The 12,346-nt window shown below is 41.3% G+C and overlaps 1 protein-coding gene across 8 annotated transcripts in view; it reads left to right on the top strand.

Annotated features, from left to right (window-relative positions):
- The window catches only part of sbf1 (SET binding factor 1), a 57,401-nt gene that overhangs the window by 42,457 nt on the left and 2,598 nt on the right, over positions 1 to 12,346 (top strand). For 7 of the 8 annotated variants that reach the window (XM_044107623.1, XM_044107622.1, XM_044107621.1 and 4 more), the window contains 19 exons: positions 2,899 to 3,091; positions 3,175 to 3,302; positions 3,396 to 3,571; positions 4,716 to 4,852; positions 4,959 to 5,166; positions 5,533 to 5,729; positions 6,465 to 6,602; positions 6,682 to 6,777; positions 6,944 to 7,018; positions 7,486 to 7,658; positions 8,938 to 9,114; positions 9,201 to 9,302; positions 9,399 to 9,584; positions 10,178 to 10,304; positions 10,384 to 10,514; positions 10,686 to 11,030; positions 11,161 to 11,366; positions 11,947 to 12,034; positions 12,127 to 12,258. In XM_044107623.1, the coding sequence (XP_043963558.1) occupies positions 2,899 to 3,091; positions 3,175 to 3,302; positions 3,396 to 3,571; positions 4,716 to 4,852; positions 4,959 to 5,166; positions 5,533 to 5,729; positions 6,465 to 6,602; positions 6,682 to 6,777; positions 6,944 to 7,018; positions 7,486 to 7,658; positions 8,938 to 9,114; positions 9,201 to 9,302; positions 9,399 to 9,584; positions 10,178 to 10,304; positions 10,384 to 10,514; positions 10,686 to 11,030; positions 11,161 to 11,366; positions 11,947 to 12,034; positions 12,127 to 12,258 (3,015 nt within the window). The remainder of the gene's footprint in view (positions 1 to 2,898; positions 3,092 to 3,174; positions 3,303 to 3,395; positions 3,572 to 4,715; positions 4,853 to 4,958; positions 5,167 to 5,532; positions 5,730 to 6,464; positions 6,603 to 6,681; positions 6,778 to 6,943; positions 7,019 to 7,485; positions 7,659 to 8,937; positions 9,115 to 9,200; positions 9,303 to 9,398; positions 9,585 to 10,177; positions 10,305 to 10,383; positions 10,515 to 10,685; positions 11,031 to 11,160; positions 11,367 to 11,946; positions 12,035 to 12,126; positions 12,259 to 12,346) is intronic. The other variant, XM_044107620.1, reaches the window with a different exon arrangement.

Below are 12,346 nucleotides of genomic sequence, written 5' to 3'. Positions count from 1 at the left end.
AGTCATCAAGTTCTGAAGTGACCTGGTAATGGTCCACTGGTTTGACTGGAGTCATGTTACAACCACAGACTTTAATAGAAAGTTATTTTGAGTGATAGACAAACACTAAGTAGTGCATGCAGTGAGAATTTTTATGGTTTTCAAAATCTTTTACAAATATAAATCTCAAAGTGTGCTCACTAGAAACTAGAGGCTTAGTTTTTACTCATTGTTCTTTGCAAAATAGTTCTGTAACATTCGTTGTGGATGGATTCAGAGAAGGACTTTGAAGAGTCCATTCTAATATAGAAAAAGGCTTTGATCTTATCTAGTAACTCTGTGCCTGTAGTGCCTCTGTCCTGCAGCTGTTGGATGTTTTCCTGCTCCAACACACCTGAACCATCCATCCATCCATCCATCTTCTTCCGCTTATCCAGGGTCGGGTCGCAGCTTCAGAAGCAAAAACCAAAACACTAAATTACCACCTCAGTACATCAGCAAATTTTGCAAATGCAAAATTAACCCATTCATTTGATTCTGTGGATTCTAATCATGCCTCACTCTCTTCTGCACTTCCAACATTTCAACAGATTGTCTGCTACTCTGTTAGACAAAACAAGACATTGGATTTGTTCTATTCAAATGTCAAGGATTCATACTTTTCCAAAGCAAGACCTCCTCTGGAAAAAGCTGATCACAAACTCATTTTTCTCTGCTCATCATATAAACCCCTCGTTCATAGGCATCCTGTAAAGAAAGGCCAGAAGATGGTTACAGGAAGCTGAAGAGGCTACAGAATGAAATGCCCTGTGCCATTCACATTAACAGGAAACCTTCTATGACTGAGTGTGTTACTGTTTTATTTGCTAAACAAATTGAATGTCTCTGCCTAACTTGTTAGATGAATGAAAAGGACAAAGTGAAATACCTCACTAGTCTCATAATCAGCCCTGAGTTCAAAACAAAGCTGCTGACAAAATATCAGATGATTGTCAAATATAACAAACATAACTCTGGTCTTTGGTTTATATAGTTTTTTGTATATAAAATCTCATTTACAAGGACTTCTCCAGATGGTATCTGGTTGGTGTTCGTTCTGCAGTCAGAATTTAACTTCAACATTACCCAGATAGCAAGCAATGGTAATTCAATACTGAATTATGGTGAAAAAGGTTGATTTTTAGTTATAGTCAACGACTGACGGTGGATCAACCATCAAACAATCATCCAATTCTAGCAAAGAAACCAATGTTGAAGAGATGTCACTGAGTCCAGTGTCGCTTTGTGGTTGAACTCTAATCATTCAAATGCCAATATCTGATCAATGTCTGATCAATGTTAAATTAATGTAATGACATTTTAAACTAAGCACTACATGACGCACTGTTAAGGACAGTGGGTTATAATTCCTTTCTGTACATTTTCTTACTTGTCTGTAAATATTATTTCTGACTGTGGATAATGTGTTGACAAAAACATCTACAAGTCACCTCGATCAGTGGAGCGGTCCAACTCACCCCGTCCAACTCACCTTTTTTCATGAGTGGTATGGCCCGACTACACAACCCTTCGCTGCTGGCTTGTTTGCAACCTTTTTCTGAATTGAATTCTCCTCTGAGCACTTTTGCAGTAAGTTTGGCGACATTACTTTTATCTTAACTGTGTTTATTGAAAAATAACTGCATTGTTTTGTGCCTGTGCCGCAGCTTGATAAGTAAAGGTGTGATTATATATGTCGACTAACTTTAAGATAAATTTTCATGAATATTCATTGACGTGTACAGACCCAGTTCACTATTTAATATTTCAGTTCGTTTCAAAACTTTTCAAACGTTTTTTTATCATCTTTCTAATAGGCCCAAACCAGCACCTTCCTCACTCTTGTTTTGGTGTTTTTCAGCTGCTGCTCGGTAGTTTGGCCCAAAGCTGACTGAAGGATTGCAGCGAAACTGTCGAGAAGTGGCTTTGTTATGTACCAGAGAGGAAGAAAGGCGTCAAGAACCAACGTGACGCCAATCAGACTCAAACTTGGGTTTCCCCAACACATAATGTTTCCCTGGTTCATACAGTACAAGACTTAACCTCATGAACGCTGTTCTTCCATGGACAATAGACTGTTGTTCAAAAACCAACCAAATATTTTTACAGAACTTTGCCTGTTTTCTTAAATAAAATGTAATATTAATGCCATCTTGTAATTTTTAAGCTTGTGTAAACACATTTTTGGAAATATGTTGATGTAAGATAATTTTGAACGACATAATACTTATTATCTGTCAATAATATTGTGTATTTAACACCAGTGAAGAAATGTTTAATAGTATGTGATGATGTAGACCAATCAGACTAAAAAATGTACATGAATTAATATTGATTTTTTAACTTTGATGCAATGTAAAATAAACTAAAATGTGCATGTAGATGATTGTTGAAACAACATTGATATAGTGTCGGTTATTAATGTTGATTCAACATGATGCTCACCGACCACTTTCAATATCATTTCAATGTTTTCTTCAACGTGGATTCAATGTCTCTGCCTAACTATATTTCAACGTTGATTCACTCATATTTTGCTCTCTGGGTAATCAGTGCAGGTCGCATGATTTCAAAGCATGGGAGTGATGTTTGGAGTGTGTGAAGGCCTAAAGTAATGACACGGTTTAAAGTTCATACTCGCATTCAAACATTCAGTTTTGTCAGCAGTTTAACTTTAAAGCACAAACAAAAAGTGACCTTTTTTGTTAGTTTTTCTAAATTATTTTCACAAACCTGAAAAGGTGCTAAATAAAGAACTGATCTACTGAAAAAAAAAAAAAACCTAAATGCAAGCCTGCTTTACTTTTCTTCACGTTCTTGTTTTTCCACTTCAAATGATTTATGGCTCCTTCTTGTTGTTTTTTTTGTTTTCATCTGCAGCCCAAGTTGCTAAGGCCAACGCTGCTGCCCGGTGAGGAGCTGGTGATGGATGGCATGCGGGTCCACCTCATCCCTGATGGCCGCGACGAGGCCACAGGGCAGATGGGAGGCCCACCGCTTCTTCCTGCAGAGGGCGCCATCTTTCTTACAACCTACCGTCTTATCTTCAAGGGCACACCAAGTGATGCATTAGGTGAGGAAGAAAAGATCATCTGAGACTTGCTGGATTTTTGGTTCATTATTCTAAGCCAGATTAACTGGTGTCTTGTCCTTCAGTGGGTGAACAGATAGTGACTCGCTCCTTCCCCATCGCCTCTCTGACCAAGGAGAAGAGGATCTCTGTCACTCTAACCATGGACCAATTTGTCCAGGAGGGCCTTCAGCTCCGATCCTGCACCTTCCAGGTACTTACCTCTCACAATCAGCCACCCTCTGTTATACCTTCGCCTGTAACACACAGGTGATCAGATATCCTTCTCTTTCTGTCTTACCTGCAGCTATTGAAAATTGCTTTTGATGAAGAGGTGGCATCAGACCTGGCTGAGAGTTTCAGGAAGCACTTACATAAGCTGCGCTTTCCTCAGCATGTCCAGGGCACCTTTGCCTTCACAGTTGGTCAAAGTGGCAAGTTGGTGTTGGAGCCCAAAACCAAGGATAAGAACCAGTCATTAAAGTAAGAAACAAAAAGACTTTTATTCAAATAAATTAAAGAATAGCTCAGTTTTCACTCCTTTAGCTTGACTTCATCCATTGACTTGACTTCACACCAAGTCTCACTAAATGTGGAGGAGTGTTGTTATAGTGTTTTTGGGGTTTTTTTGTAACTTGACATTTCATTATTTCATCAAGTACTCAGAACTCTGAAAGCAGACGAGTCATTAGAATTGGTTGTTTGTTGGGCCATGTACAGGAGGGATTTACATTGAGGCTAGTTTGTGACCCAGTGTCGATGTTCTGACTGGATTCATGAATCATAGCTGTGCCTTGATAAAATGATGCTGTTAACATAGGAAGGTTAAACTGGATATTTGTGAATCATGGTTTTCTGTTTATGCATTAGTGTCACAGATAAAGCACATAAAGCTCTTGCTTTCAGAACTAATAGTTGGTACTGAGAACATAAGATGATTTAGAAAACTGGCTCATTCTAAAGATCAACTCAGTGGAGACTTATATTTAACTGATTAGCAATACATTTTATGTAGATAGCCTCCAGCCATACCTCCAGATTACAACATATAAATGTTGCAAAATGGCTGCTATTGCTATGTCCTTAATTTTAGTTGCTCAGTTGATGCTTGCATGTGAATCCGATTTTATCCACCAATCATATGTACCGCTGCAAAAATCTGAAAAAAGGTCTCATTTTAAAATGTGAACAATTTTAAGGAAAGTATCACGATCCAAAGATCTCTGAACCACTATGGTTTCTTAGTATAATTTCAGCATGAGTTATTTAGAAAATAAAAAAAAAATATATAACATATCCCTCCGTTTTTTTTAATCTGAGTGGCGGTGTGGCTACTGAATCTGGCTACCAAATAAAAGTTAGAAGAAGTCTTTGGGTAAAGGCAGCAATATAAGTTTTTGTGGAGAATCATAATAATAAGAAAAAATCAGAAACGCACAATAAACGGAAACATAATAAATACCCAACGTATTAATAAATCTGAATGTGTATCCATGTGACAACTTGTCAGAACGGTTTAAATTTACTTCTAGATTTTCTCAACTTCAGATTTCAAAACCCCAAAAAGAACCAGCTGTAAGCTACTCAGAGTGATCCACATTGATACAAATGTCCTTATCATCTTCAGGACACTTTCTAAAAACCTGGTGAAGAATGCAAAGAGAACCATTAGTCGTCAGTATGTGGGCAGGAAGAAGGAGGCTCCGGCCACCTGGGAGAACAGGAGCACCTTCCATACGGAGCTGGATGAAGATGAAATCTCAGGTATTACAAGGAAAAAGGCCGATCACTTTTTTAACGCTTTGTGTTTCATTGTTAAACAAATGAAATGAAATGAATCAAAGTTTAAATCAACCAATTTTCTCCACAGTCTCAGAGGAAGTGGATCAAAGCGCCCTCACTCTGTCCTCTACCATCCGCTCTTCAGACAGACAGACTATGAGCAATGTTGTGGAGCGCGCCTGTTGCCGTGACTACCAACGCCTCGGACTGGGCACGCTGAGCAACAGCCTGACACGATCTAAGAATGAGCCGTTCAGGATTTCTACAGCTAATCGCATGTACACAGTCTGCCGGAGGTACAGCAGCAGCAGTCAGTGTACAGATGTAGAAGGCCTTTCAAAAGTGTTTACACCCCTTGAACATTTCCACATGGCATATATATTTGGTGTATTTTGTAAGGATTTTAAGTGAAAATAAGGTAATGAAATAATGTGAATAAAAGAAAATGACTAATAGTTTTCAATATTTTTCTCAAACCCCAGTTTCTGAAAACTGAATCCTTTTCTGTCCATTTTGATGCATGAAATCCCAATAAAATCCATCAAAGCTGTTGTTTGTACCTTGACGAAATGCGACAAATTTTCAGGGGTATGAATCCTTTTGCAAAGTGCGTAGAAAAGACAGACAGACAAATTAAAATTGCTCAACCTCTTGTGCTCCAGCTACCCCGGCCTGCTGATCATCCCTCAGAACATTCTGGACCCCATCATTCATAGGATCTCCCGCTGCTACAGACAGAATCGCTTCCCTGTTGTGTGCTGGAGACACTCACGAACCAAGGCCGTCCTGCTGCGCTCTGCAGGCCTTCATGCCAAGGGAGTCGTCAGCTTCTTCAAGTCTCCCAATGCGCCGACTGCAGGTACAACATGATGTCAGGATGACTGGGCACATTCCTGGTTTTCATTAAAAGAAGGGAGGTAGATGTCTTTTCTTGATATCTTGAAGTCATTTTACTCTAAACCCAAAAGGTTCTGAGAACTGAGTAAATCTTCTGAAAGGTTTTCAACAGAAAGAGAGAAATCCAGTTGCCTTCTATTGCAGCTCTGTCATGACTGCAGCATGTTGTGTAACTCTTATTGGTCATCTTTGTGCACACCATGTTCATGTTTATATTTTATTCATATTTAGACTTTATACTAAGAGACAGTTGGGCTTCAAAGAAGTCACACATAACTTATTCTCTGAGTTTTATATATATATATGCTGAATTAGTGAGGTGTTTATTTAACTCTGATCTTATTTAATCAGATATAAAACATCCACTTTGTCAACTGTACACAGGTACAGTCCTGTGAATAAATTTCACGTTTATTCTGCCTGCGATTTGATCACACGTTTCAGGTCATCAAACAAAACTGGTATGAGGCAAAAATTTTCTGAGCAAATATAAATGGCAGATTTTTTTCACAACCTACACAAAAGTTAAGTAAATGATCATTATTTCAAAACTGCCATATTTAGTCAGGTTAACATTTTCTGATAATAAAATGTTGGCAAACAATAAAGGGGCAAGCACCTTTTAACTCAGTTATTGATGAGACGTAGAGATCAGCTCAAGTCTAACATTTTGATTTTTGTTTTTCATCTTAACTAGTGCCGTCTCAAGCAGACTCCACCAGCCTGGAGCAGGAGAAATACCTCCAAGCCATCATCAGCTCCATGCCCTCCTACAGTGAGAGTACCGGCAGGAACACCCTGAGTGGCTTCACATCCACACACATGAACACCTCTGGTCAGTGCACACACTCTGAAAGCACATGTTGCTGTTAGAGGACCCTTGTCTGCAGGCTGACAGCTTTTGTCATCCACAGAGTCATCTGATAAGCTCAGGCAGCCGAAGATTGGAGACCTGATGAAGCAGGTTCTGGGCAACAAGGAGGACGTCCCTGGAACCTTCAGCAGAGGAGGTGAGCGGCTAGTCTGTCCTCATAGTGAAATGAGAACTGATCAGAGTTGATGATGTCAGTGAACACACTCCTTTTACATCATGTGTGGAATCAGTGCAAACCAGTGAACCATCCTCCGTTGTTTAACTCTGTTGGTTAATGAGCCGTCTCTGTCATTTGACCTCAGCACTTGGTCAAAAGGCGAAAGTCATCTCCCTCTCTCAGCCCAAAGCCTCTGGCAAAGCTAAGAACTCTCCTAGAGGTACAGTAGGCCACCCCCCCTCACTCTTCCTGCACTCCTCTCTAACCAATCAGATGTCTAACAGTAACTTCAGTGTGGTGTCCTTCTGGGAAAAGCGGTGTTTCTGCAGACTAAGGGGTTTGTTGTTACTGCTTGTGTGTGTTATGTGCATGCTGCTGCCGCTGCAGCTGGACTCTGACGTCCTGTTTGTTTCTGTTTGATTCTCCCCTCTGCTGATTAATCATCATGATGCAGATGTAGCTAAGTGAGCTGGGCAGTTTTTACTCATCGCTGCCTTGCTTCAGAGCTTGGCTGGTAGCAGCTGAATGTGACAGCAATCAGATGCTGACGCATTGAAGGATCATTCCAGCTCTTTCAGTAAAGCAGAATGATCCTTTAGAATGGTCTTCAACATGAGGTGTTGATTAAAGGTTCACATCACGATGTCTAGGAAGACTTGACTTTGTGTGTATGTGTGTCCCCTGCAGGTAAATGGGGCAGCATCCGGGGCAGTGGTCGTCTAAGTGCCTACAACCCAGACATTGGGACACGTTTAGCTGGGAAGGAATCTCCGCAGCCCAACGGAGGGCCAAACGATCCGTTGTTCCTGCGCCAGCAGAAAGCCTATCTCTACATCATTGGGGACAAGGCCCAACTCAAGGTGAGAAGAAACATGCTAAAGAATGTCACTGGTTATACTGCATGATCACAATAACAAGACTCCACAAGAGAACTAGAAACTAGAACAAGTTAGTCTTCAGTTAGCCGCTCTTTTAGACAAAATACTTGTCTAAAATTGATTTAGATACATTCAATTAATTGATATTAATTTAACAAATATGTGGTTGTTAAGTCAATAATCTGTGGTGTTTAACTTGTACATGGATGGCTTGTCAGAACAGTTGAACCTCTGTAAAAATATTCGTATGATCAGTGGTAATTCGCTGATGATCTGTTCTCTCGCCCAGCAGAGTTGACTTTCAGCAGTTATTGAATGTCTGTTCTGATGATGCGTTGACATATAACCTGCAGTATAATGCTAAGAAAACTGTTATGCTAATATGCAGGACTAAAGCAGACAAAGAGCTTTATTTTTCTGAACAAAAGTTAGTTGCTGCTGGTTCTAGTTCAGGTTTTTGGGCACCATGTTGGGTACAAGGAACAAGTGGGCATCAAATGAAAAAATCAGTGTGATGGTAAATGTGTCAGAGTTGTAGAGGTAAAACAGAACAACATTGAAAAATTTCACACAAAAATTTGAAAAAAATAACATGCACACAAAAGATTTCTCCCAACTCAGTGTTGTAATTTGATCAGAGACAAAGCTCCTTGCTGGGTTCTGTCTCTGAAGACTGCTGCTTCGGAGGCTGAGAATTTTTGGAGAAGAAAACGTCATGAGGGTGCAATCGGCCAATCAGAAGCAGATTTGGGAAATATGAGCAATGGAGCTAGACAGACATTAAAAGAAATAGATTTTTTTATACCAGGTTCTTTAGGCTCAGTCAGTGAATCACAGTGTCTATAAAGTTTATCAAGATAAAGCTGGTTTCACACTTTATTGCTTTATTCATAAAGCCAATTCCCATTAAAGATTTAACATTATAATCACTCTTTAAAGATAACTAATTACATAATGAAAAGCCTTTAGAATTTCTGAATGAGCTAAATACGTTAATTCATGAGAGCTGACAAAGGCATTTGGAAAATATTTTCTTTCTGAGTATAAAACTTCAGGGTCATAAAAACATTTATGTGAATGACAGCTGTGTGGAATGCAGGATGTTCCTCTAGATACTTTGGGAAAATCTGTTCTTTTGATAAAAGGTATCAAATGGTCTGTTTTGGCACTCTGTCAAACTCGTATGTGATGTTTGGTGGGGGAAAAAAAATAAGTCGGTATTTATTAAATGCAAGTGAAGAGAATGATATGTCGTCACCAGGGAGGAAAGCAGGACTCGTTCCAGCAGTGGGAGGTGATCCCCATCGAGGTGTGTGACGTGCGGCAGGTGAAGAACAGTTTCAAGAAGCTGATGAAAGCCTGCGTGCCGAGCTCCCAAACCACAGAACCAAACATGAGCTTCCTGCGCCTCCTGGAGGACTCGGAGTGGATGACTCTGGTCAGTATTTATTGGTTTTACAGCTTTTCTTAAGTGTAGATGCTCAGCCATGACGGGACTCTGACCTGAGTTGGCCGTGTTTCCAGTTGCACAGAGTGCTGCAGGTGTCTGTTTTGGTGGTGGAGCTACTGGACACTGGCTCCTCGGTCATGGTCAGCCTGGAGGACGGCTGGGACGTTACAACACAGGTTGGACCACGACAAAGATGTGCAGCCCAAGCCAAAATCTGCTTTCATTTGTTACTGTTTTTTTTTAATCAAGGAGTTCGAACTGTGTTTTTGTAGGTGGTGTCCCTGGTGCAGCTGCTGTCTGATCCATACTATAGAACTTTTGATGGTTTCCGACTGTTGGTAGAGAAGGAGTGGCTGTCGTTTGGCCACAGGTTCAGCCACCGGGGAGCGCAGACGCTGGGCAGCCAGAGCAGTGGCTTCACCCCCGTCTTTCTGCAGTTCCTCGACTGTGTACACCAGGTGGGTCAACATCTCTATGCAGGTCAGACTTTGCAGTGTTCCATCTCAGGCTACTCAGGTTAGCAAGAAGCAAACACCTCATCTTGATGGATGAGAACCTCTGCATTTTGTAATCATTGTGAGCTCCTGTGTTTACACAAGTGTTGAAGAAAAACCATGGTGTTGCATTGGTTCTATAAAGACCAGACCTCCACCCAGGATGAAATGCTTTGGTGTGCTGAAACAAATGTTTGTAAACTTTAATGAACTCAAAGTTGTGAAAATAGTCTTACATCTTTAGACTTGACACTGTATTTGTCCTCAAATTCAAGAAGATAAAACCTTCTGTGCGGAAATGTCTGCAGTCCTCAAGTTCCCTTCCTCTTTCTCTACATATGGTGTACGTATGGCCATCTGTGTGCCTTTGGAGTTGGACCACAGAAAAAGAAGGCTTCAGAACTTCCTGCTTTTAAACCTGTAGTCACACATTTATAGAGCAAAACATTGAGTTTAACCAAGATGAAAATGTGTTTGAATGAGCTGAACAGCATAAAAACGGCTTCTTTGTTTAAAGAATTGTGTTGTCATCCTAAAAACCCTTCTGCATCCTTCAGATCCACCTTCAGTTCCCCATGGAGTTTGAGTTCAGCCACTATTACCTGAAGTTCCTGGCCTACCATTATATGTCCAACCGCTTCCGCACCTTCCTGCTGGACTCGGACTATGACCGCATCGAGCTGGGTGAGCCACAGCCACAGTAGATCTGCTCATGTTTCTCTGATTGTGCGGTTGTGTGACGCTAATCATTGTGTGGACGTAGGAGTGTTGTACGAGGAGAAAAGTGACAGGAGAAATCCTCAGGTGTGCAAGTCTGTGTGGGACTACATCGACAGACTCAACAAGAAAGCTCCCGTCTTCTATAACTACATGTATTCTCCAGAGGATGAGGAGGTGAGGGCGGCTTCCGTCTATATTGTAGCGACAGTTGCACTTGTTACTGAGGATGAATGAAATTTAGACTCAGAATATTAATGGACCATGACTCAGGAACATTGCAGGATCGTTTCAGGAATCAGAGTCCTTAAATCATTAAGACGAGGCTGAAGTGGAAATGTGTTGCAGGTCCTGCGGCCATACACTTTCATTTCCAACCTGAAGGTGTGGGACTTCTACTTGGAGGAAACTCTGTCTGACGGACCCCCGTACGACTGGGAGCTGAGGAGCCGGCAGGAGAGCCTGGCAGAGGAGCCGGCAGAGAAAGCTGAAACTGGCGCTCCAAAGTCTCTGCGGCACATCGTGTGGCCGTGTTACGACGACCTAAGCAAGGTGATGCCCGACGCCATCACTAAACTGCTGCAAGATCTGCAGAACCTGGAGGCTGAGCTCGGCCAGACATCCGAGAAGTGGAAGGACACGTGGGACAAAATCAAGACCACGCAGAGGACTGAGACCAAACTGGAAAGCAGAGTGAGATAAGAGTTTCATTTCCCACCCACATACTCATAATGTTACCTACTAACAGTTTCTATCCACAACATTTTGACCAGTAGAACTGATTTTAAATGTGATTTTGAATATTTTCTCTCTCTCTTAACAGCCGTCATTCTCCAGTTCTTTGTTGATGTCCTCCAACCTAAGCCACCAGCGGCGATCCCAGGGTGTCTGCCTTCAGGACAGCAGAGTTGGATCTTCCATCAAGCTGGGTCTGGACTGTGAAGCTAGCGCCACGTCCACACCTGTCGCGGGTCGGCCGAGTACCAGCACGTTTTACAGCCAGTTCCACAGCACAGAGAGCGAGAACAGGTCCGTTCCCCAGAGGGCAACCATCTGTTGGCTCCATCATTACCATCCATGTTTACCTCCACAAACTCTGAGCACACTCTGCATGTGACATTATTGCAATTCACACGGGAAATCACACACAAGTCACATATATTTGGAAATGTGAACGACTGCCAAAAAGTCAGAAGTGAGCATTAAGGCCTGCAGTGTGAACATAGAGACAGAATGTCCGCCTGAAACAAACAACAAAACCTGCTATATACAGATGCATCTAAATTTGAATGTCATAAAAAAGCTCATTAATTTCAATAATTAATTTTCAAAAGTAAAATGCTGTTATGGTAGATCAGAAAAGAGCATTAAGAAGTTGACTTTTCAGTGTTTTGTTAGCTGTGAACCACAATCTTCAAAATGAACTGAAATAAATATGACATGAATAATATGATGTTTACACCATGAAAAATATTTTTTAGAGTTTCAATTCTATGTTAATTTATTGAGTTTCACCTGTAAACACATTAAATGATGATGCGGTTTTAACTGCTGATCATCCCATATCTCAACAGAACTACTCTCATTTTTAACCTGTCTTCCCCATCAGGAGTTTTGAAGGCATTTTGTACAAAAGAGGAGCATTGCTGAAACCATGGAAACCTAGGTGGTTTGTGCTGGATAAGACGAAACATCAGGTGAAATTTATCACACAGCCCCACCGACCCAAACTATAGAATACCATTCTGATTGTGACCTCCTCCTGTCTCCAACATGGCTCCTTTTCCAGCTGCGATACTACAACAACAGGCAGGACAAAGACTGTAAAGGTGTGATCGAGCTGTCGGACGTGGAGGCGGTCATAGTGGGAACACCTACCATGGGAGCGCCGAAAAACGTCGAGGAGAAAGCCTTCTTTGATGTGAGTCTGCAAACATTTCTCTCCTTCAAATACAGAAACACTCATTATGGTGCAGAAACAAAATAGATCAACACAAGACAGGACAGGG

Source organism: Gambusia affinis, linkage group LG23 (genome assembly GCF_019740435.1).
Source record: "Gambusia affinis linkage group LG23, SWU_Gaff_1.0, whole genome shotgun sequence".
Lineage (NCBI taxonomy): Eukaryota > Metazoa > Chordata > Actinopteri > Cyprinodontiformes > Poeciliidae > Gambusia > Gambusia affinis.
The sequence above is the reverse complement of the archived record's forward strand: the minus strand, read 5'-3'. Positions and strand labels throughout refer to the sequence as shown.